Source organism: Antennarius striatus, chromosome 11 (assembly GCF_040054535.1).
Source record: "Antennarius striatus isolate MH-2024 chromosome 11, ASM4005453v1, whole genome shotgun sequence".
NCBI classification, from domain to species: domain Eukaryota; kingdom Metazoa; phylum Chordata; class Actinopteri; order Lophiiformes; family Antennariidae; genus Antennarius; species Antennarius striatus.
In genome coordinates this window covers 14,572,402-14,596,715 of record NC_090786.1, presented here as the reverse complement: position 1 = coordinate 14,596,715, position 24,314 = coordinate 14,572,402, and the positions used below count along the sequence as shown (strand labels likewise).

Genomic DNA, 24,314 nt, shown 5'->3' with positions numbered 1-24,314 from the left:
AAGTTTTAATTTGTTTGATGCTTTTTGTGTCTCTGGAACAAGCAAGGGAAGCTTACTGGCCATTCCTGACTGGATAATTATGTGTTCCCTGTTTAGTATGTTGGTCATATCCTGCCATGACGGCCTGGGAATATTAAATGTCCAGAGTGTTTCACTAGTGGTGCTAACCACAGTGAGAATGGTCCTGTGACATTCATCACATACACGTTGTTGACAACTTTCCCTTCTTGCTGTGATGTATTGATGACTTCGTACAGAAACGTTAAGGAGTGGAATACGTGACAGCATTTCATCCAGACCAGTGACTGCAGACCAAAATAAAAAATCAGAAAACTTTTAGACGATTTAAACCCTCTTGTCTTGCTGAAACTGAGATAGAGAGATGCATAAAACTCCAATTAGGTTTATGTTTTCTAGCAGGACTTTGACAGATTGAGTTCCTACAGCTATTGAGATCTTAGTGCTAAACCCATAACTTATCCAGATGTCCAAAGACTGCGCTTACAAGTCAAACAATAAAGCGGGTGCAGCTGCATAGAGTTAATGATCACTCCTTTCTAATGCATGAAGCCAGCTTTGCATATAAGACTGTTCAGTTCACCATTTAGCTTTGTTTTTTTTTTTCAGGAAAACCCATACAAAACATCTTTAAATGCATGACATGTCCACATCAAATTAGCCCGGCACTGGGCTAGTGCGTACAGAGTATTTTAGGCGATTTTTTTAAGTTCTTGAAAAACTGACACAAAGACTGGCAGAGGAGGGCGGAGGCAGTGCTGGGAAATTATTCCATCCATCTTGGATCTCTTAATGATGGTAATTTACATCAGCCTGTGGGCCACGATGTGTGTGTTAACTGAGAGGAGATGAAAGGAAAATTAGTGCCTATTTTTATGGTGCAAGACATATCATACTAACCTTATGTTGCAAACTGCCTGTTTCGTAATTTAATCATAAAAAAAATGACAACACGACTCAATATTCCAAAAGTTGCTACAACAGATTTACAAATAAATACATTTATTAAATCAACTAATATCATTTATTTCATGTTGCAACTGATGATTCAGATGACGTTGACTCCAAATCATATCCTGCCTTGTCGCTCACACACTCACAAATAAAGCTTTGCCTCCAGCTGACAGCTAATGCTCAGTTAGTGTCCTCATCAGTCCATCACGAGTCCTCACTGGAGCGAAGCTTATCATTACTGCAAACATCGCCCACATGGTTACTTCTTTTCAATGTCAATGGCCTATAATAATGTGCAGAAATCATTCCAGTTTTCAAGCAGAGGTCCCCAGCAAATGATTTAATCTAACGATGAATTGATCAACCAACTTACGTTATCTTGGCACTTGCAGTGTTGACATAGTCATTCAAAACCAAACCTAAAAACTACAAAATATCTTCCTGCCTGAGTTCATGAGTCTCATTCTGATCAATTGCAAGTATTTGAAGCCACTGTGTGTATATTAGAGTTACTATAACTACCCTTTCTCAACAGGCCCACCCTTCGGTGCCATCTGGCTTTGTTAAGTGGCATTAAGAGTACAAATAAAAAGTCAATAAAATTAAGCTTAGTATGAAAGTGCAGATCATTTCCCACCTCATACAGCATAAGAATTTGACTCACATGACTCTTTACCCAGGTATCAATGTCAGCATATGACTCAACGCACGACTGAATAATACTACCAAATTAAAGTTTCATGTGCACACATTGCATCACACTCTTTTGTGGGACAGTACGAGCTTCACAAGTTTCCCTCGCAGTGAATATCCAAACAGTCTGTCTGTCTAGCGGTCTGTCTCTCTGTCTCTATGTACGAATGCCTCTATGCATGCTTGTATTTATGTATTTATGTGAGTATCCTCATTATTGGCATACACATGAAAAACCATTCATCAGGTTTCTTAATTGCCATGTGAGTAACTGAGGGGAAAAGGAAATTTTGTTTCAGTTTGGATAGTCAACAGATTGAAAAGGTATTAAGTTAAATAGGAGACCAGATCTCTTTGGAAGTGGAACATGACTTCAGGGCTCCTCGGACTGAGCCCAACACATCCGAACCTAAAACATAACCACAGCCACAAGAAATGTAACAAAGCTGCACCCAGTTAAACTACAGGCCAAGAAAACAGACTGGCAGAAATATTGCTTAGTTTAAAAACAACATTTCCAAGATGTGGCTTGGACAGATTTGGATATCACTGAAAGAGTACTCAGTAGTTTCATTCAGTCGTTCGTTCGTTCGTTCGTTCGTTCGTTCGTTCGTTCGTTCGTTCGTTCGTTCGTTCGTTCGTTCGTTCGTTCGTTCATTCGTTCATTCGTTCGTTCGTTCGTTCGTTTGTTTGTTCGTTTGTTTGTTCATTCATTATAAAATGTTTTATTCATTCATTTAAGCAGAGGGAACAACTGAGAGTTGTCATCCAGGAAGTACGATTTCTGCTTCTCATGCATTCCTGTCAGAGTAGAGTTCTTGTGTACATCTTCACAGGCAAAAACTACCCAGTGATAGTAAGTTCTATTCAACCCCTTTCTCCAAATAACCAGCATTGACCTTCAGATGGCTGCAGAGTGAATTTTAAAATGTTAGTTACATTTTAAATTTGAGATTGTGCATATTGAAGTGGTACAACAGTGGGAAAATTCTCTAGGATTGCTGCCCTAAAGGGAAACCTTTGACAGTGCTCATACAAATGAGGAAGCTCGGGGTGTTTCACATGCTCCAGTTTCCTCATTTAAAATCATTATGTAGCAACTGATTTGAAGTTATTATGTAGCATTTTAGCATTGCTTTTAAATGTTTGGGTTTTTTTTGTTTTTTTGCTGTTGCTTAACATCAGCATTATGTGGGCAGTTTTGTTCTCATCCAGGATCACCAGGTGTTTGGGGAACTGGAAATTGAGGTAACTGCTTTTCACACTGAAATGAGTCATATACTGTACTTCAGGTCAGTTCATTAACTGTGTATTGATTTTGAATTATTGATTGAAGTCATGGTGAAAGCTGGATTGTAAAATATTTCCATTTTCTTTTCTCGGTTGCCATTTAGATGGCTCTGTTAACACAATTACTAAAAAAAAAATCTTTGAAGTGATATTAATAAGCTGTTTTGGATTAACATTATAAGGTATGGCCCAAAGAACAATCTGTTCAAGTTTGCCGATGATCCACAAATGAGCTGCCGTGATAGAGGCTCAAAGATAGAGACTCTTGTCTCACTTAGTTATTAAATATGCAATATCCTTACATTGTATGCAGAGTGAACCACCTCCCATTCATGGAAAATAGATCATATTGTATCATAAAAAATCATATTTTTGTTTATGCTTTACTGTTAAAGGAATTTACAATATTTCCAATAGTACCAAAGTAATGCAATACAACATTACTTTTTGAGTACCTGTGATTGACAGGAAAGTGATTTACACAGGGGAAATAATTCCATGGAATAAATACATTAGAAAGAGGTGTCATAACTGTGATAGTGAGTAAGACGGCTTTTTGGTATATGAAGATCTATGACAGAAAAATCGAGATGCTGTTAATCCTCATGTGAAGTTGTTTCAGGTTCCATAAGTATTTAATGAGGAGACTTGTCCTCCTCAGTTTAATGGTTTAGCCTCACTAATTCTCTGCTGGATAATCTGAGAGGGGGCACTAAAACATCTGCTGCCACGATGTCTGAAAGACACTCATCAGGCTCTCTTTGCACTACTTTACACGGATTCAGAGGATTTTAAAGCAGCTAATTGCACGGGAACGCCAAAAGGCAAAAACCACCATGTAATGCCGATCTGTAATTGTATTCTGTGACGTGATTCCCTCAGAGATTACACACTTCCACCAAAACTACTGACATCACACATAGTACCATCAAGGAACATAAAGTATATTTCCATGACCCAGGAGTCCTACAGTCAACACATAAAATATATTGATCCGCAATACATATTTACAAAATGTATCACCCACCAAAATCATATTTCATCAAAATAAAGAATATTATCTCAGCCTGAATCTAGCTGTGCATAATGGAGGAACATCATGAGTTGGCCATGCCAAGGTAAGGAGGGAAATACAGGAATGGGTTCCATCCATCAATCGCATCTGTCTGCCCATTCATTCCTGGGGCACAGCTTAAGAACTGATCTGCTTCTTTTCAAGAAATGTTCTACACACAGCAACTACTGAAGTGGAGTTCTTTTGATATTTAGGGATTTTGGTTTTGTTTTGCTTTTTTTTGCTTTTTTTCCATGCCAGCAAGTTGAATTTAGGTTCATTAAGTGACTGTGACTTCTCTGATGAGGGTTGGACTTTTCAATAATTAAAAAAAAAAAAATCTATTTTCGGATATCTTAAATAACTTATTTCTATGTGAAATTTATTTTTTGTGATAGTAATCAGGATAATGTTATTCTTGTTCTTCATATTTAATTATATGAATCCAACGCAAAATTTCAAGATAGTCAAATAATCAATCAATCAACTTTTATTTATATAGTACTTATTCACATCTGCAGATATTTCAAAGCGCTTAACAGAAAGAAAGTCGACAGTGCCCTCCAGAGCAAGCTTAATCGACTGTGGTGGGGAAAAACTCCCTCATTGAGCAAGAAACTCTGGGACCCAGGCTCTGGAGGGCGGTCATCCGCCTTGACCCGTTGGTTGAGAAAAAGAAATACACTGGGGATAGAGACAGGTCAAGGAAAAGAAAGACACAGCGAGAAAGAGAGTGGTTGATAGGCCAGATTAAATTTTAATGTCCATATTGAACTGTTGTTGCTGAAGTGGGGGCGGAGATTGGTCCAGATTTTTTGGTCTGATTGGTCAATTAGAACCCTGAAGATTTGTCTTTAAAAACTACAGCAGATATAACTAATTTAAAATCATTGTGCAGCAATTTTAGCATTTTTCTACAGCATAGCAGTGGGAAATCAATAATGTTAGGCTTTTTTGGTCACTGAAAATATATGAGGAATAACGTTGTATGCAATTGAACTATTAACATTTGGGGACATGCAGACCTGAGACTAAATAAAAAAGAAAATATTGGTTTTCTGTTACCTCAGATTTTTTACTTACATACTGGCTGAACACTGAGCATGTCAGCTGAAGTAGATTACTTACATCTCTGGGTTATAATGCAATAACCTCTCAAAGTACAAAAAATCTAATGGGTTTCAGACTGATGGCTCATGTGAAGCCAAATCTTTAATGGTGGCTCTGACAGAATATTGATTAATCTAATGAAAATAGATGAACATTTCTCAGAAAATTATCATGTATGAAGTTTTAAGGAAGAAAAGATCTAATGACTTCGATGATCTGCTTCCTAGTAAACTGATGGAAGATATACTTAGATCATTTATGTTGGTAAAAATACTCCTACAATCATTAAAAAACAATCAATTTCACTACAAATACATTCAGTGTCTTATTATGCCTGTCCCAAGCCCGGAGAAATACAGAGGGCTGTGTCTGGAAGGGCATCCGATGTAAAACTTTTGCCAAATCAAAAATGTGAATCAAATTTCTGACTTCCATACCGGATCTGTTGAGGCCCGGGTTAACAACGACCGCCATAGGTGCTGTTCACCTACAGGGTGCCAGTGGAAATGAGGAAAGTGAGGAAGATGAAGAGGACAAAGGCAGAGCAAAGGACAAAATAGTGGAGTGTTGCATGACTTTTAGGAAGGAGTTAAGACAGTCTCTGGGTGGTCAGGAAGTGCTCCCAGATGACTGGACAACTACAGCTAATGTGATCAGGGAGACAGGTAGGAGAGTACTTGGTGTGTCATCTGGAAGGAAAGTAGATAAGGAGACTTGGTGGTGGAATGAGGAGGTACAGGAGTGTATACAGAGAAAGAAGTTAGCTAAGAAGAAGTGGGACACTGAGAGGACTGAGGAGAGTACACAGGAGTACGGGGAGATGCAGCGTAAGGTGAAAGTAGAGGTAGCAAAGGCCAAACAAGGGGCTTATGATGATCTGTATGCTAGGTTCTTCTAGGTTGGGCAGTAAGGAGGAAGAGACAGATCTGTACAGGTTAGCAAGACAGAGAGACAGAAGGATCTGCAACGGGTAAGGGTGATTAAGGATGGGGATGGAAGTGTATTAATAGGTGCCAGTAGTGTGGTGGGAAGATGGAAAGAGTACTTTGAAGAGTTGATGAATGAGAAAAATGAGAGAGAACAAAGACTACAAGAGATGGCCATTGTGGACCAGGAAGTAGCAAATATTAGTCAGGATGAAGTGAGGAGGGCATTGAAGAGGATGAAGAGTAGAAAGGCACTCGGTCCTGATGATATAACTGTGGAGGTATGGAAGTGTCTAAAAGAGGTCGCAGTAGAGTTCCTGACTGGGTTGTTCAATAGGATCTTAGCTAGGAAGAAGATGCCTGAGGAATGGAGGATAAGTGTGTTGGTGCCCATTTTTAGTCTAGCTTCTGCCCCAAGTCTAGTTGAAGCTAGACTAAGGGCAGAAGTGAGCTTTGTGAGCAGTATGTTTCATGCCAAATAAGAGTACTACAGATGCAGTATTTCCTTTGAGGATGTTGATAGAGAAGTACAGAGAAGGCCAGATGGGGCTGCATTATGTTTTTGTAGATCTGGACAAAGCTTATGACAAGGTGCCCAGGCAGGAACTGTGGTATTGTATGAGGAAGTCTAGAGTGGCAGAGAAGTATGTGAGAGCGGTGCAGGACATGTATGAGGACTGTAAAACAGGTGGTGGAGGAAAGTGTCAGGTGTAATGTGTGATAGAAGAGTTTCAGCTAAAATGAAAGGAAAGGTGTACAAAACAATGGTGAGACCAGAGATGTTGTTTGGTCTAGAGACAATTTCATTGACGAAAAGACAGGAGAGAGAGCTGGAGGTAGCAGAGATGAAGATACTGAGGTTCTCTTTGGGAGTGACCAGGAAGGATAGGATCAGGAATGAGTACATCAGAGGGACAGCACATGTTAGAGGTTTTGGAGATAAAGTCAGAGAGGCCAGACTGAGATGGTTTGGACATGTCCAGAGGAGAGATAGTGAATATATTGGTAGTAGGATGCTGAGTTTTGAACTGCCAGGCAGGAGGCTTAAGAGGATGACCAAAGAGGAGGTTTATGGATGTAGTGAAAGAGGACATGAAGGTAGTTGGTGTGAGAGCAGAGGATGCAGAAGACAGGGCTAGATGGAGGCAACTGATTCGCTGTGGCGACCCCTGAAGGGAAAAGCCAAAGGGAGAAGAAGATGTTTGTTGCTTAATATAACCAACAATTATCAACCATGTATTAAAGGGAAGTTTAGTTGTGACTTTTCAGTTGTTGTCCATGCTCTCTGGCATAATAATGATGAAGACAGTCATGAGTTAAAACAGACAGGGGCCTAAGGTACAGTGAACAATTTCAGCTGAGTAACTACTAAACTGAAAATGGATCCAAGGAAGGAGCATGTGTAGAGAAAATCTATATCTAAGTATTTTTGCCCATAATTTCCAGTTGCACTTTCAGATCAGATCAGATCAGATCAGATCAGATCAGATCAGATGAGACAAGAAATGGTTGTGTCATCCAAACTGAGTAGACTACTGAAGTAAATCTACTTTTTTAAACATAAAAACTTCTCTGGCTTATTGAGAAAAAATAAATGAGCATTTGTTCAAAATGTCACCTTTTATAGCATAATTTGCGCTTTAAAATAACTATAAAAATAGAAAGAAATGAAAGAAAGCATAGGTTATAATTCAGTCGCAATAATTTCATAAACATAAAAAGTTCAGTTTTGCTGTTGCTTATCCAATAAAAAAAACATCAATAAAAAAACACAATAGCTTTTCTTGTGTTGTCGCATACGCAGCAGAGACTGTAACAGAGAGGTGCTGTAGCTTCTACTTTAGCTGCGTCCACAGTCAGTTGACTATATTCATGTTCTGAACCATGGTGAGTTGGTGCAAAAAGCATCACAGAGGACACACTTCTCTACTTGTGACCAACATTTTACCTGTGCTAATTATTACAGTGAGCATTCTCATTTGATTTGAATCAACATGGCTGACAGACAGCAAATTACCTCCTTAATGATTCCTGAGCGGCTGCTATTGTGTGATAGGACAGAATAACTGTTTGTAATGAACAAGATCAACATACCACAGAGTCATCCAGTGGTGTTTGGTTCAAAATGACTTGTTTAGGTCTGGGAAAAAAAAAAGCCCTGATATGAAAGTGAAGGACAGAAGAGAGTGCAGCAGAGTCGTCCCAGTTTTGTCTTTGAGGTTCAAAAAATAGAAAAGTTGCCCTCAAATACCTTGATAGGAGGACAGGTTGTTCACAGCATTCTAAGCAAAAACAATAGCTTCATAAAAGTTCTGGCCAGATCTGGTTCATCCACATCTGCCGTTGAATGAATTGAAGCAAAACTGAGGCCAAAGCATGTGCAAAGTATAGTTTCAAATATACACTAAATACACAGTACACAATCATCATGTAATTACTGTAGGGCTGTTTTACATGCCAGGTGCTAAGTGTCTTTATTCCTGAACATTGTCTAGATTTGACTTTTGTAAGACTTTTGTTCCCTGGTGATGAACTTAACAATAAGCTGCACCAGAATTTCAGTATGAGTCATGGTTCATTACTGAGGTGTTGTGACACATTTGTTGCCAGTGTTCTATTGTCCCACATTTTAAAAGAGCAGTTAAGTGGTCTTCACAGGCTGCTGTTGGTGACAGCGTAATACTGGATGGTTGATTATGATTGATTGATTGATTGATTTTTTTGATTACAGTAAAGTAACATGTTGTTCATGCAAAACTAAATACCAAAACTTTAGTGTGTACTCACTGAGCTTGGCAAAGCTGAAAACTTTGCATAAGTTGCATATGCCTATTTTAATTAATTTTTAAAAATGAAATGAATTTTAAAGAAATGAGCAAAACATGGTTTGAGCAAAACATCTTATAAAGTAAGTCAAATACAATGACAACAAGGCAGTCAGACTGTAAAATCCCTCGACACCCCTGAATCAAAATTTATTTCCTCACCTACTTTCATAATGGTTGCAGCAATTAATTTTATATCGTATTATCAACAATGACATTGACCTAGCTTTCCAAAGGTCCAGGGCATCATCACATTCTTGTGCCTCTGGCTTCCTGAAAATGTTGCTTTTTGTTTTGTGATCTCATCAGGTTTCAAAGATGTGTACCTAAAAAGGTATAAAAGTGAAAATTTGACCTTGACAAAGTTTTTCAAGGTTGCGTGATGGTTGCGGAGTGACATCTCCCTCACTAGAAAAACAAGACTTGTCATCATTGGAAGTCATTTCAATGCAGATAGGTATGGAAATGAGATTTTGCAACCAGTGGCAATTCAATGTATCCACAGCTTGGGACTAAAGTCCATTCTCCAAAATGACAACACTCACCCCCACAGAGCGTGATTTATCAGAGACTACCTCCAAAATTTGGGAGAGGAGAAATGGAATGGCTTGCCAGCAGTCCTGACCTCAACTCCATTGAACACTTGTGGGATCAGCTTGGGCGTGCTGTTTGTGCCAGAGTGACCGAAAAACAACCACGTTGGCTGACTTGTGACAAATGCTGGTTGAAGAATGGGATGCCATCCCACAGCAGAGTGTGAACAGGCTGCTGACCAGCATGAGGAGGAGATACCAGGCTGTTGTGGCTGTGTATGGTTCCTCCACACGATATATAAAAAATATAAGGAAGAATATGCCTTGGAAATGCCTTGAATGGATGCAACTCAAATGTTGGCCACAAGGATTTGAAGATAAACCAACAATTATGGCATGAAAAGTTGACTGAAAACTCCTCAAAATTTTGACTTCATCATGTTACACAGTTATAAAAATAATCCCGTTGCAGATGAAATATGATCCAATTGCAAGATGGGTGACAGCAAAAAAAACTTAAATAGCATCACAATTGCACATTCCAAACCACTTCAACTCTTAAGAGTACAACCATATCCAAACATTTTTAAAAAGCACAATGTGAGTTATTCTACAAGCAACAGAATAATGGCAACATCACCTTTAAGTCAAATGCAACTACTGTAATAGCTTTCATTACAATTATCATGATGTGATTCATGTGATTGTAAATTTTACTGATTTATATTTAAGCTTTAATTTGTGCTGTTGCTTTGTTTCTTTGTGACAGTTCAGTTTTACATATCCACATAATTTTTCACATTTTTCCAACTTGTTACATAATTCTGGAGTATCTGTTACTGATGCTCTTCAGGCGCTGACTGTTTAGTCTCTTATCTCCTTATTTATAATGGCTTGCTTGTAAAATTTTTATTTCCAGAGTCTGGTCAAGCGGACAAAAGATGCAAATCAGCTTTTAATTTAACATCACGTGTCATACAACATCATGTTTAAAACTAATTTTAAAAAGTATCTTTATGACTCATGACAGAGTCGTTCATTTAGCAAGTCTTGGTAGAACCACGGAAAAGTAGGTAGAACCCTTGCAACAGTAAAGCCACATCAAGACCAACTCACACACTAGCAGAAGCACACATGGGTAAAGCAGTCTCAGCAAAGTCTACATTAAATATTAAGTACAGTAAAATGGAAAACATTTTCATCCCTTCCTAAGGCTTTTAAAGAGCATGGTTTATCTCAAAAGATATTCATGGTGATGTGTCAACTCCATCATAAGGATTTAATGGATAATTTTGCCTTACAGGTTTAGTTTCACTGACTAATTCTGCTGCGTGTGCTATTGGTTTACCCATAGTCTTCACAAAGATGTGTGCAGGTCCACATGCTCCTGATTACTTTGGATGAAAAGTAGATGCACAATAACCCAATTTCAAAGATCCAGCAGTGAAGCTATATAACAAGTGACATGCTACCTTGCTATCTTATATAACAACTGTAAATAAATGCAGGACACCTGGCAAACACAAAGTGGCGTGAGAATGCATGCCCACTTACATTATATTGCTGTCCCACAGTGCACAGTAGGGGTTCATTGTTCCCTGAAAGAGTCGAAAAGAGCAAAATATTTATCTGGTATGTTGGGAGAGAATAAAGCATCATTACAGTCACCATAATCATTAGAAGTTATCTGCGTGCTTGTTTGTTTGTGTGTGTTTTTTGAAAAAAACCCCCCAAAACAATTCACATGTGGGGTGAACTGGTGAAGAAAAAAGTTGAGATTTACATGTACTTTACTTCCCAGTAAGAAAACACTACATTAGAGAAAGGAGTGTGTCTGTAATTAGCTGTACATTCTCCTGAATTCAGATCTTAACTAATTACTGAGCTGATTAACCACCATTGTGTGTTGGCTCATGTGCTGATGTGTTCAGGTCATCATGTGCTCTGGTGATCATAGGATATTCAGTCAACAGACAAAAGCTCTATCTGTAGCTAAAAAAAGAAAATTTGAACATACCAAAGCAAAACAAACTGAGGCAAAGAAATATCCATGGATAGAGGCAATGCTTACATTTGCCAGGTGAGCCAGTTCAATCTCCAGATGGGACTCAGTCACCTTGGGCTCAGGTCTTACAGTCACAGCAATGACCTTAGAATTCACAACCGTGTGGTTCCTAATTTAAAAAAAAGAGGTATGCAGATTCAGTTAAGTTGCTTTACTTTGATTAATACACATTTAGTAAATGTGGGGGGAAAAAAATCAGTTCACTCTCTTAAAGACTACGCTAAAGTAGTGGCTCATGTTTAATATATGAGCTTAACTGTTTTAACCTATAATGTATTTCTATGAATGTTAAGCGGAGCTCATGGGTAGAAAGGATTATCATGACACAACACTTCCAGTGTTCAAAGACTTGGCCTTGGTTTTACTTCAAACACCTGAGGTCTCTTTTTTCTGTTCTATCAAGCAAATATAAACACTGAGGCTTAAGTTCAGATGTGCCATTTGAGCCTCAGGTGAGATCAATGAGAAACACCTGCATCCAAACTCAATTTGGGGGTATTGTGCATATATTTGAATTCAAGTTCACCTACTTTGGTAAATGTCTTTAAATTATCTGACCTGATAGTGTATTGGTCTAAAGAATTTTATCTCATGCAGTTTCTATTTAACACTAAAGCATATAAATAACAGGAGGATTGAAAATGATGCCCATTAAATATCAAAATGCCAGTACAGGATGTTTACCGATGATGTTGAAGAAAGAGTACAAAAAATTCAACTGAATGATATGTTTCTTTGTATTCTGTGGTTTTATAATCCAGCCCAATAGTCCTTTTTTTCTTTAAAAAAAAAAAAAAAAAACATCTTCAGATATTGTATATCTGACGGAATGTTCTTTTTCATTGGAAAATGAAATTTCCTAGCACGTTTCCAGTGGGGAGAAAATGTCAACTTTGCAAAGGGTAATAGAGGTGATACTGTGTCAGACCCTGCCTTACCAGCACCCCTTGAATGGAGAATATTATTATGTGACTAACAGTCATATTCTGTACTTTTGATATGGAGATTAATAAAGTACTGAAATTTAGGAGCAAAGAAAGTTTTCTTCTGTGAATTTTTTTTTGTGCTTATAATTAGGCAAATGGAAAAGAATAAAACTGTTCGTCTGGAGAGGCTGAGCTTTGGTCGAATATGAGTAATTCCCACATGTGCATCTCCACCTGTGACAGCTGGCCTGGCTGGTCCTGAAATGACCACTTTGTCTTTAGGCGTTGATGGCAGAGACGTATTCTTTGGGTTCAGTCACCAGGTGTTTTTTGTTGTTTTTTCTTTTTTTTAATGGAACATCCTGCAGCTTTTCCTGGCACTGCCAACCTTATTTAACCACATATTCAGGGTTACTTTCAATATGTTTCATTTGCTGAATAAATTAGTTAACATCTATTCTCTTTAAGGTTCATAAATGAATGCATCTGTTAACACCATTGGCAAAATAAGAGGATGTATAAGGAAAAGCTTTGATAAAGAACATCCACTTTAACTTGTGGTAACATTTATGACAAAAGTAGTGGGGAAAAAAAAAAACTACGGTACTTTTATTTTTCAGCTGTTGAAACTTTTAATGTTGTGTCTTTGATTTAGAACATCTCAGGGACACTTGAGTCAGACACTGCCTGTTTTAAAGAGTGGATCTATAAATCTGAATAAAAATTGACACTTCGACTGCTGAAATGGATTAATGTTATCTGATATTTCCTCTTGGCAGCAGGGCAGGACATATGGACAAGGAGGTGTGTTGCACTTACTTTGGTGAAGGTAGCATGAGTCCAAGAGTCTTATAGAGCACAGTTCCCAAAATGAACACAGGTGATCCTTCCATATCTTTAAGGAAAAATGAAAGATAAGTTAACATTTCAGTTGTGTGTTGTTGTTTCTTTATTAATTTTCATAGTATAAGCCACATTATTACTGAAGATAAAAAGTAAATAATGACAGTAATGCCTTTCAATAACACCATTTGATTACATAATTCAAATATAAAGAAACACTTGGCTCGAGTTAACCTGCTAGTTTAATGGAGTACCTTGCACCATCATAAATGAGAATAAAAGGATTTTCTTTAACAAGAAGCACAGACTTATATCTACAATAGGATCAGCTCCTGTCTACACTATCTAAATTAAAGTGACTAGGATTAGACACACCAAACAGTTTCTCAATCAATTGTTATGTTATCTCTGATTTGTTCCAGATAAGACTGATTACACTAATCAACCAAATTATCTGGCTGTTTTGTGATGTACAGTTATGACGACCACTGTTTGAATAGATATTACAAGTACTGAGTCGACAGAAAAGTCAACAACTGAACAGGCTACAAGGCTGTCTTTGTTTAAAGTCTGGTAGCGTTATCAGAAGCAAAGATGCTCTGGATAGGACTTGTGCACTTTTGGGTTTATAATTTATTTTTAGATGAAGGAATTCTACTAAAATCATGCAGCTGAGATGTCAAAATATTTTTTGCTATTCCTCAACAGTAGCCTGTGAATTCAAATTCAGACTTATTTAAATTATTGATCCCATGAGGGCAATTCAGTTCAATCCAGCGTGGCCACTATGCATTAATCCCACATTTCACCAGAGCTTCCTCTTCAGACAGTATTAAAGTTAATGTATGTTCTATAGAAAACTAAACATTTTGTACATGAATAATGCCTACGTGGACTGATTCGTTGGCTACATGAAACATCCTGTATTTGGTCACCTACCTGTCGACTGGGAAACAAAGAGGCCCTTTGGAATGACCACTTTATCTTCAGAGTTCCTTGCCCAGTCTACCATGCCTTTACGACCCTTCATGGGGAAGTTGATGTCAGTCATCACAGACACTGCCGGAAGCCTTTGGATGCTGGCCACTGCAGAATTGAAACACACAGATCAGAGAAGAATTAGTGATATTCAATACAGTTTGGAGTATTTTTGAGTTTGCATGTCACACAATTTTCCTGTACTGTCTTAATAGGGTCGTGTACTGGGCTGTTATGTCACAGAGCCTCGCTCACTCCACTGTTTTTGATGCGAAGCTAAACCAAACAGATGCTAAATATAACTTCTAATTACCCGTAAATGATTTCATGTTCTCAGAGCATAGCCGAGCACACGTGACTGTTTGAAATATAAAATTGTAGCCCAAACAGAAATCTAAAAAATCCTCAGACCACAGAAAGAGTTTTTTTTTTTTTTTTTTAAATGCATTCACCTACAGATTTAAATAGTCCCACACCTGGTACCTAACAATGTGTTGACAAGTGAGCTCTTTAATAACTCCACTGAGGTGCTTTACAAGGCTGGTTCATGCATTTACTGTGACAACAACAAGGAGTATTCCCAGAATCAACTAAGCGGGACTCAGCATTACAAGGGTAGGATAAAGATGTTCTGTTCTCTACCTGGTATCACATTTTCTTCCAATCAGGCGGCATTTCAGAGAGGAATCTGAGGATAATCCTACCATTGATGCAAAAGCTCTATTGTTCCTTGTGCTCTTCCAATAACACAATTTGAATCATGGCTGGATGCTACATTTTGAGTGGTATCGGCAACAGAAGGTGTGTCCATGTGTTTGGGATGATCCAGCAGCAGGCATGAAATCACAGAGAATCATGAGACCCAGAATTTGCAAAGAGGCCTGTTCACAAAACCAGATGTTGGGAACAGAAGCAGTAGGAGTGTGTATATTTGTGTTTCTGTGTGAGCCTTTGTGTAGGGGTTTTTAGTCAAGGGGCACACTGTGAAGCACAACAGGGTTCTAATGAGACTCCCAGATTTATGGCTAATTCTGCAGGTAAATGGGGGTTTAAGCAGCATAAATAAAGTGATCATTTAGGAGTGTGATGCTTCTGAACATCGACCCAGTGCATTCTGCATATCTCATTTTCATAAAGGAATTATAGCATTGCTCATTACTTCTGAGCTTCAGCATTAAGTCAAAATACATAGAAATAAATTAATGACTATTTGTAGCCATTGTTTGTGTCTAATTGCTATTTACACTATTTAACATCTAATAATTCTCTCAACTGTGAAGCAGAGCTCCAGAACAGATCGCCAGAATAAAATGCTCAAACAAATATGATGGATTTCACCTTCAATGCGATGTTTAATTTTCTGCCATGTCCTGTGCTTCACTTTGTCCTCAAAGCTTTTGCTTGCAAGAGGAGAGAATAAGCTACCGGAGTAGAGAGCATTTTGCAATCAAGGTTATTTGACTAAAAGTAGGAGGACAGAGGACGATGCACCGATGAGAGCCAGTATATATCTAGGTGTCAAGAGGCTGCCATAAATTAGTGACAAATTGATGCCGCAATATCTTACTCAGCCAAATGCTCTCCACTTGGCTTCCACCAAAGAATCCACAAAACTTTCCCTTCCTTTAATCAAAAGGGTTACTTGGCCATCCAGGCACTACTGTGTGAACTGAAACTATTCAGTGTCTATAGTTATAGTCATAGTCAACTTTATTGTCAAATGTACCATATGCACGACATACAGTACATCACAGATGAAATTATAGTCCTGTCAGACCCACAGGCAGTAAAAAAACCACGAAAGAACCACTCTAGTGGGAGAGAGAGGAGCTGCTGCGTGTGCATGCGCCACCATCCTAACCTATCCCAATAGACGACAGAACCCAACAGAATGTCTACAGCCGGTGATCAACAGTGAAATGATTACCATGAAAAGATGTTACACGTCCTGCTTGTTTATTTTCAAGATACAGTTTGGTATATTTTTCTAAACAGGTGGCACAATGTTGTTCGATTAATGCATCTTTCATATAATTGCAAATGCCTGAGTCAGATTTTTATATTTTAATGGAAACAATTTTGACATTTATTGAAAAAAGTAAAGCAGTTCTTAGGTTGAAAAAAATTCCCTGAACTTCTTCATACTTTTCAAGCAGCAGTCAGTGGGCTTCTGGGTATTCTAGCCAGAGGCAGCTCATTACTGCCACATCTTCAGATAAACGGTCAAAAGCCAAATGGCCCCTGAGTGCTAAGAGTTTTCAGGAAGCTGGCTCAGGAATCTGCTTTTCATTGTCCTGCATCACTTGAATGAGGATCAAACTGCATTTCCTGCATTCATATGTCCTCACACATGTTCTCATAAAATTCTCAAGTATAACATTAAGTAAATAAAAAAATTAAAAAAACTATTGTATTTCAATCGTGAATAGAAATGTAAAGGACACAAGGTACCAAGGTATAAAAGACAGGAACTAAGAAGAATTTTCAAAGCTGTAATCTCCTAAAATGAATAATTTGGTCACTCTTGAGTTTTTCATATGAATTATAAAGGACCGTCTACTGGCTTTATTAATAAAACTGATGAGTCAAGGTGGCTGAAATTCATTAACAAGGTGTATGCAGTAATGAGGAAGACTTCTGTCACTACTCTATATCTGGGAGAAGAAAAAAGCACAACTTGAAACTACTTATTATCAAAAGATCCCCGGTCTTTGATGCGCCAGATTCATATTTAGTGCAGGGAATTATAAAAGACAAGTAATTTTATTATATCTAACAAATTATTAATCCATAGATGTAGAGGTGCCAGCATTTACATTGTTTGATTAGGAATCTTTGCTGAATGAAAGGAAAGTCAAACATAAGTGAAATCTCTTTGTCCTTCTCATAAGTTTGGTTTTTAATTTCTTAGCAGTCAGTCAATATTATCTGTGAGCTTAATATGGTGATCCAGCTTCATTATGATCAGTACCTACACAGTACAGTACAGTACCGATAATTATTTCATTAAAGTATCAAAAACAAATTTACTTCTTCAATCGCTATGTACCCCTGCAACTTATGGAACAAGGAACCACAGTTAGATTCACTTTATATGGCTGTGATTTGTGTGTAGCGTCTTATTCTTATTAAGGCAGAGACCTTGGATTGCCAATGTAAATCATCATGTCTGCTAAGAAAAAAACAATTAACAGTGTTAATAAATAGTGTCCAAAACATTTTCCAGATGAATTGATTTTTCAGTTGGATGCCATACTCCATAACATGACGCCATTTAATGAAATAAGCACAGACATTAGCAACACTGTAATGCACCACTTACTGTATGTCAAGTTTTTCAGCTTCCATGATTCCCTGATTTCAATTCAACAAAACTAATGGGCCTAAACACATTATTTATAATGACAAATAGTAGTATGCTTGGAAAACAATCAGATGTAAAATAAATGTGATATTCAGAGGTAAAAAAACACATGCAATTATGTCAGTGTAGTCATTCGAGGTTGGACCCTCAGTAGGGAGACCTCATTGTCTCTTAATACTGAACAGTGCTGAGTTGCATCATCGGTCCATGTTTATTGGATGATTTTGTGTCGTATCATGTCTGATAAATGAAACTTAGCTGAGAAATACATGCTGCTGTTCAAGGACTTTGTATGAAACCTGATGAATCACTTAACACCCTCAATTTAGAGTCAGTTTCATAGAAGAGATTGCCTATTGTGTATGAAGCAGGGGTCATGTGTTAATGCTTCTTCGGGCACAAAGAGGAGGCAATGAAAATAGATTGGACGATAGCCATTTAGCCAAATTGGAAGAAGTATGAAGTAGTAGGACACTGGAATATTCTCACATGAGAAATAAGTCATTAGTGATCCTCATTATGAAATGCATCCAAGCCTCATTTCCAAGAGTCCATTGCCTAATTTGTTTCTCGCAGTGTTTCGTGACTGCTTTCTGACGGGTGCATACGTTGTGCCATGTTTGTTATGCTACTCTTGGGGGCAACCTATTCATCATTATGGAAATAATATACTATAAAGAGACACTGAGTATGAGTGTTTGCTGGAAGTGGGTCAAATGTTAGCTATTGTGGGGAATACAGAATGAGTGAGAATGAGAAAGAAACCTCACTTCTCCGGAGGAATTGTCAACCAGCACATTGGTATGTGTTCACTTCACTTTCATGAATAAATCACAAATGCAATTCTATTATTCCATTCCAGCAAGACACCATTTATGGCTGAGTAAGAAATGAAATGCCACAGAGACCTTAGATCATCCAAGAGGAGGCTATGCAACAGGAGCAAAAACAACTGATGAGAACATTAGGGAAGAGGAACACTCATCATGTGCAGACTTTTTTTTTTTTTTTTTTTTTGTGGTCCAAGGAGGGAGGCATCTAATCTGGACTGTGATCAGTGGCACAGAGAGTAATACTAGCATGTTTGTTATAGTATGCAAAGAATAACATGTAATTACACTTTAAATCTCATAGCCTTTCATCAAACACTCCCACACCATATTTTTTTAAGTGCTAATCTCGCTAATAAGTGATGAACTTTTTTTAAATGCTCCTTCACTTCTACTAAACGCCCCTCAGGTTATACCCTGCTAATCAGGATGTTCTCAAAGGAATGTATTTGAGTGCAGCATTGGGTTCATTTTCAAATATATTGGAAATATTATATTTGATTACTGCAAAAAACAAAAACAAACAGTGAAACCAATAACAGTTTGGTGATTAAATGCCATGAATCGGTTGTTTAAAAAGAAAAACAGCTAGTCGTACCAGAGGACTACACCAATATCTTAAGGGAGTCAGTTTACAGCTCCAGTTAAAGAGCAGCTCTCCCTTCATCGGGGCTCCCATGCTGCCGCTGCTTACTCTGGATTGAGTCTTAAGTGTTTTCATAGAAATGTAACACATTAAGACCACAAGCTCAGTTTTAATCAACATTATTGATTTGCAGTAATTTTACTCCCCAACCTCACCATGCATTTATCCTGATTTAATGAAGGTGGAGAAATTGACAAGAGGAGTCAGCAGAGCACAGGGATCATTTATTTATGTCAAGCAGCTGGAGGAAATAGGGGGCTGATTCTTACCCAGGTTCCCAGTCATCAAATAGGCATTGTGGAAATCCTTCATGCCCAATCCTACAATGTGGATGAATTCTTCTATGACCTGCATGAGTTCCACTGCTCCAGGATAGATCTAAACAAGATAAAAACACAAGAAGTCCCTTTTTGTTTTCACAGCTTTAGTTGGTATGAACAGATTGATTGAAATGAGCAGTACAAAAAGGCAAATACAAGAAAGCAGGTCACAAATCCAGACAAGAAATAAAGATCATCATCACAGTTAAGCTTGGGCGATTTAACAGATATTAATAATTTTAATATGAAAATTTGAGGTGTCTGCTGCACACAGGCAGTGAAGTAAAAAGTAAAGCATATTTGGGAAACTTAGTAAAGAGATAGGAGGGATTTGTTCGAAGAAGAAAGTAATTTTCTGATTCAACTATTTTGATTTCAAAACTTTTCTGTAGAGAATTTTATGACTTTCAATGAAACCATTCTACCATTTTTCTTGCATATAAATTTTAGTTTTTGCTTACTTTTCCAAGATGTAAAATAATTGCTCATAGTGGAAGACAGAACTGAACCAGGATCAGAGCTGCATCTACAGCCTACATAACCAGCTTTTCCTCTGAAAAGCTCTGCCAAGTCAAAGGTGATTGCCTGAGCTGAAGTGATGCTTCACAGACAACAGAGTTCAGTGAGAGAATGCCGAACAAGGAATTCAGCATCGTTTACAGCTCCCTGGCTCGTCCAGCCATGCTGCCGGTCTGGTCAGCTCTTTCCTCCAAGTCGATAAATCAAAGAAATGCTAATCCAATAAGTGACCTTCAAAAGACTGGACAGCGGTGCTGGCTGCCAATCTACTGGTGATGGGTCAAATCTAATAAGATGTTTTTGATTTGGGGTCGAGAAGTTTTGCCCTTTCATTGCGGATAGTGTGAATACTGACTGTACGGTTGTGTAGCTGAACCAGAGAAAAGGGTCATATATATAACACAAAGACTTAAAGATATGTGTGAACACAGAACAGTCCTGTCAAACAATCAGAAAGACCTTCGAGTGACACCAAGCAATTAGAACCTCACTTTTAATATTTAACAAACACCTGCGGTGGGCTTTTCCCTCCCCATTGACACCTTTTTTTCTGATTATTTGCACGATCCTCCACATGTGATCCCGGTTAGCCTGGCGAGCAGTTCAGTTGTGCTGAAGTTGAGAGCCTCTGACACAGCAGAGTGAAAGACAAAGTGGGGGAGAAAAAGCACATCACGTCGCCCCTTCCGGCATATCTGACGCACAGTGCAGTCATGCTCATACGGCTGGTCTCCATAGCAACCGTGAGATGTGAAGGCAGTGCAGGGAAATGGCTGCAGTCGAGCTCCTGTAGACAGAGCTCTTCCTTTCCTTGCCATGGTAACAGTGACAGGAGGTGAATATATAGTGATCTCTGAACAGAGCCAACAAAAACCTCACAGTGAGGTGTTTCATGTGAGAGTTTTCAATGTCCACAGCACACACTGTGTGGGTGCTGTGTAAAACTCAGCTCATTAAAGCAGGAGAAGAAGGGAAGTGAGAAAATTGATAACTGTCAAGTCAGATGATGTTGCTTGGCCAATGTCCTCTTGCATTTGTGCCAAATCTGAAGCATTCCTTGGACGGGGACATTACTAACTGTAGAAATAATGAGAATCTCTTCCTCATTTCTCTTCATATCTCTTTTGTTCAATCACAAATGGAACTTTTCCTGTTCTTTTTCCCCCTCATATGTCTGTCTCTCTCTTTCTTAGGGAACTTCTCATTTGTGAGCTCACCCACCATGTACCTTTGGGGCCTGCCAAACCAAAGCTGCAGTGAGTAAACACCTAATTACTACTGATAGAGACACACAGGACTGGCACTGGTGACACAGTCTGAACTGTCTGTATTCCCCCTTCAATCTTACCTAAGTCACACTTGGAGAAACAGACAGAAAAAAAAGATTGAATTGACTTTAAGAGGCTGCCTTAGTAACACATCAGTGGAGAAGATACCTAAGATGCCCTTTGCAGATTTACAGTCATCTCAAATTGTACCTCAATGTGGATGTTTGTGATGTCAAGGTTTGAACTGTCTCAGACACCACTGACAGTCTTGGAAACAGGCATCTCATGCCAACGGACGTGACTGTCAGACGCCAGACTCTGTGTTTAAACACGTACAACAATGTGTCTATCATATTCAATCTGCAGCTCGCCGAAGCAGCACTGCATTCTGCTACACCCACATTCCATACTGCTTTTCTACATGATGGAAACATCTTACAGCACATGTGTTAAACACAGGGCCCGGGGGCCAAATGTGACACGCCAAATCATTTTATGTGGCCCGCCAGAGCATATAAGGTCAGAGTGTCTAACAATAAATAGGTCAAAAGCGTTCTTCGACTACAAACTACATTTCCCACAATGCAGTAATTAAGCCCGTTTTAACTCTGACAAAAATGTGATGAACAAAGTTAGTGGTCTAACTTATGTTTGATGTTATTTTCCTTTCATTCACTTGGATAGTTTAGTCCTTCATTGAAGTCTGTGGGTTTCATAACCTGACAAATTAAAATAATTTCTCTTATAACAGAGCAACAAACAAACATTTTTTTTTTCTGTGCTACTGGAATGTTTGTAACTTCAATAAGTAATAAATTCAGAGCTATTTAGCATTAAGGAGTAGTTAAGTTAAATTTACATTACATTGCATTTCACTTATAAGTTACATCTGGCCCTTGGAGGATAGCCATTATGCTGTTGTGGCCTTTGGTGAAAATAAGTTTGACACAACGGCCTTACAGCATTAGCTGTGGTTCAAGTGATGATATGTTCAAACACTGGTTGCCATGATCTGCATCCATGGAGTGAAAAAATATGTGTACAGCAGGAATGAGGCCTGCAGTGTTTGAAAGGTCTCTATGGCAGCACTGCTGCCACCAAGTGGAGCTCCGAGGACAAGCTTATGAGGCCAGATGTCGCCCCTGTGTATGTTTAATATTACCACCACACTCACCTGACTTTTCCTCATTTCTGCTGTTCAAATAGCGAAACAGGCTGTTTTCATTTTTGAGATGTGTAACACTGCAAAATGAATTATTCATCAAGTGTACAGCTTCATGCTTACCTTTTGAGCATCTTCCCATTTTTCCTTATTTTCCTCCTCCAAGAGGTTGCTGATGATTTGAAAGAAGTTCTGTAGACATGATGAAAGATAAAACAATAAAGCTCCCACACACAGTAGTATCACATACACTGCAGAAAGATTAATTTTAAATCATGACCTATAAACACCATGCACTCAGAATGAACTTGTGTGCAAAGAGAGGATTAAAAAGAATCTGGGATATTTGCCACTGAAACAATGATGGTAAAGCATCAGAGACAATCTGATCGGCTCTGATGTAAATACGCCTTTAATGTCCCTGCAGCATGCAACAAACTTCTAATGCTGGAAGAAAGAAGCATCAGCTGCAATCTGAAATAAGATAAAAGGGAATTTTTGAGCAGCTGTGCGTATGCTCGTCTCCTGCAGCGGAGAGCAGGGTATGCTCGAGGTGCATGCCTGCAGAAGTAATGGAACCCCTTGTCTGATCTTTAGCCTGTTATTTCTTCTGGTCTACAATATGCCTGAGGGAGTGGCTCTCTCTCTTTTGACATGGGCTATCTTGTTTTCTACTTGAATGCTTATGCTCCCTCTGGTGGTAATGTGCCCACTTTAACACTGCATTAGCGCAGAGACACACGGAGGGGGTGGGCTGTGTGACTGCTCTGCTGTCTGCCCACACACACTATAGAGCTCTCACCATAACCAGAGACAGAATGCTTTCCTCATCTCATAGATTCTCTATTATAGGAAAATGGTTGAATGGGCCATGGATTGCCCATCCATGTCCAGCAATTTCGGGTTTCATTTCCACAGAAGATTAGAAGAAGACTGTCTAGCTGGAAACTGTTGATAAATACGTGTAAAATTTCCTGTACATTTTATGATACAAATACTTCACCGTGGAAGTGTGTAATTAAGTGAGTTTAACATTTGTGGGATTTAATTACCTACATTCAACCCTGAAGTATTCTTCTAAATTTCGTCAGAGAGATACTGGTTGATTTTCACATTCTTCCCACCAAAAAAACACTTTGTGATTTGGCTGATGTTAATTCATATTGTACTTCAATTAAGTACATATTTACATTAAATGACGTCAAAATAAGGTAACAAGTAAGGTAATAAGTTTGTCAGCAGACCACAGCAGACCATCAGGCTTTCAACACAGGCTTGCTTAAAACCTGCTCTGCAGTTAGCATTGAATATGGAGTAACATTTATTCCCTCTCTATTTAGCTTCATTCTAAAACAAGCAAACAAACAAACAAGCAAACAAACAAACACACAAACAAACAACAAAACAGCAGGTGTGAGACACATCTTACAACATATAATGCTCACTTTGGGAGCACTTGCAGGAGCTGCATGCAGACAGAGGTCTAGAAGGGTGTCTTTGAAAGTGACATAGCTCTGAGGACATAAATTATCTTATTGCTGATGGAGGCGGAGCTTTAGCTATAATCTCCATCATCCTATTGACATAAAGAGGATCAAGACTGAGGTCGACCCAAACACGATGAGATGAAACAGTTTAGGATGTGGAAAAGATCTCTTTATACAACTGAGCCTTTATCGGTGTCAGATGTGCTTTTTTTACTCATCCAAAAAAATATTTATTCCTGATAGACAGATATGCGAGTCACTATGAAGTCAGTAATCTAGTAACCCTGTATTTGTTTACCTGAACGTCATCTGACGATGGCTCATAGCTGGCTCTCTTGAAGGTCTCCGTTACATTGCGAAGGATCTCCACAGAAGACAGCAAGTCGCCAGCATAGAAGTTCCTCCTCTGGGTGAGGTCAAGCAGGTTCTTCGTCACCTGGGACATTCCATCCCCAGCCAACATCCTCTGGCCCTTTGCAAGGTGCCCGTGAACCTCCAAAAAC

The 24,314-nt window shown here is 38.6% G+C and overlaps 1 protein-coding gene across 1 annotated transcript in view; it reads right to left on the bottom strand.

The window, feature by feature from the left end:
- Positions 1-24,314, bottom strand: part of adgrb3 (adhesion G protein-coupled receptor B3) — a 108,474-nt gene that overhangs the window by 23,989 nt on the left and 60,171 nt on the right. The window contains exons 10-16 of the mRNA XM_068327168.1: positions 24,110-24,304; positions 22,448-22,516; positions 19,325-19,433; positions 14,177-14,323; positions 13,214-13,289; positions 11,475-11,577; positions 10,958-11,001 (exon numbers count right to left, since the gene is read on the bottom strand). Coding sequence (XP_068183269.1) covers positions 10,958-11,001; positions 11,475-11,577; positions 13,214-13,289; positions 14,177-14,323; positions 19,325-19,433; positions 22,448-22,516; positions 24,110-24,304 — 743 coding nt within the window. The remainder of the gene's footprint in view (positions 1-10,957; positions 11,002-11,474; positions 11,578-13,213; positions 13,290-14,176; positions 14,324-19,324; positions 19,434-22,447; positions 22,517-24,109; positions 24,305-24,314) is intronic.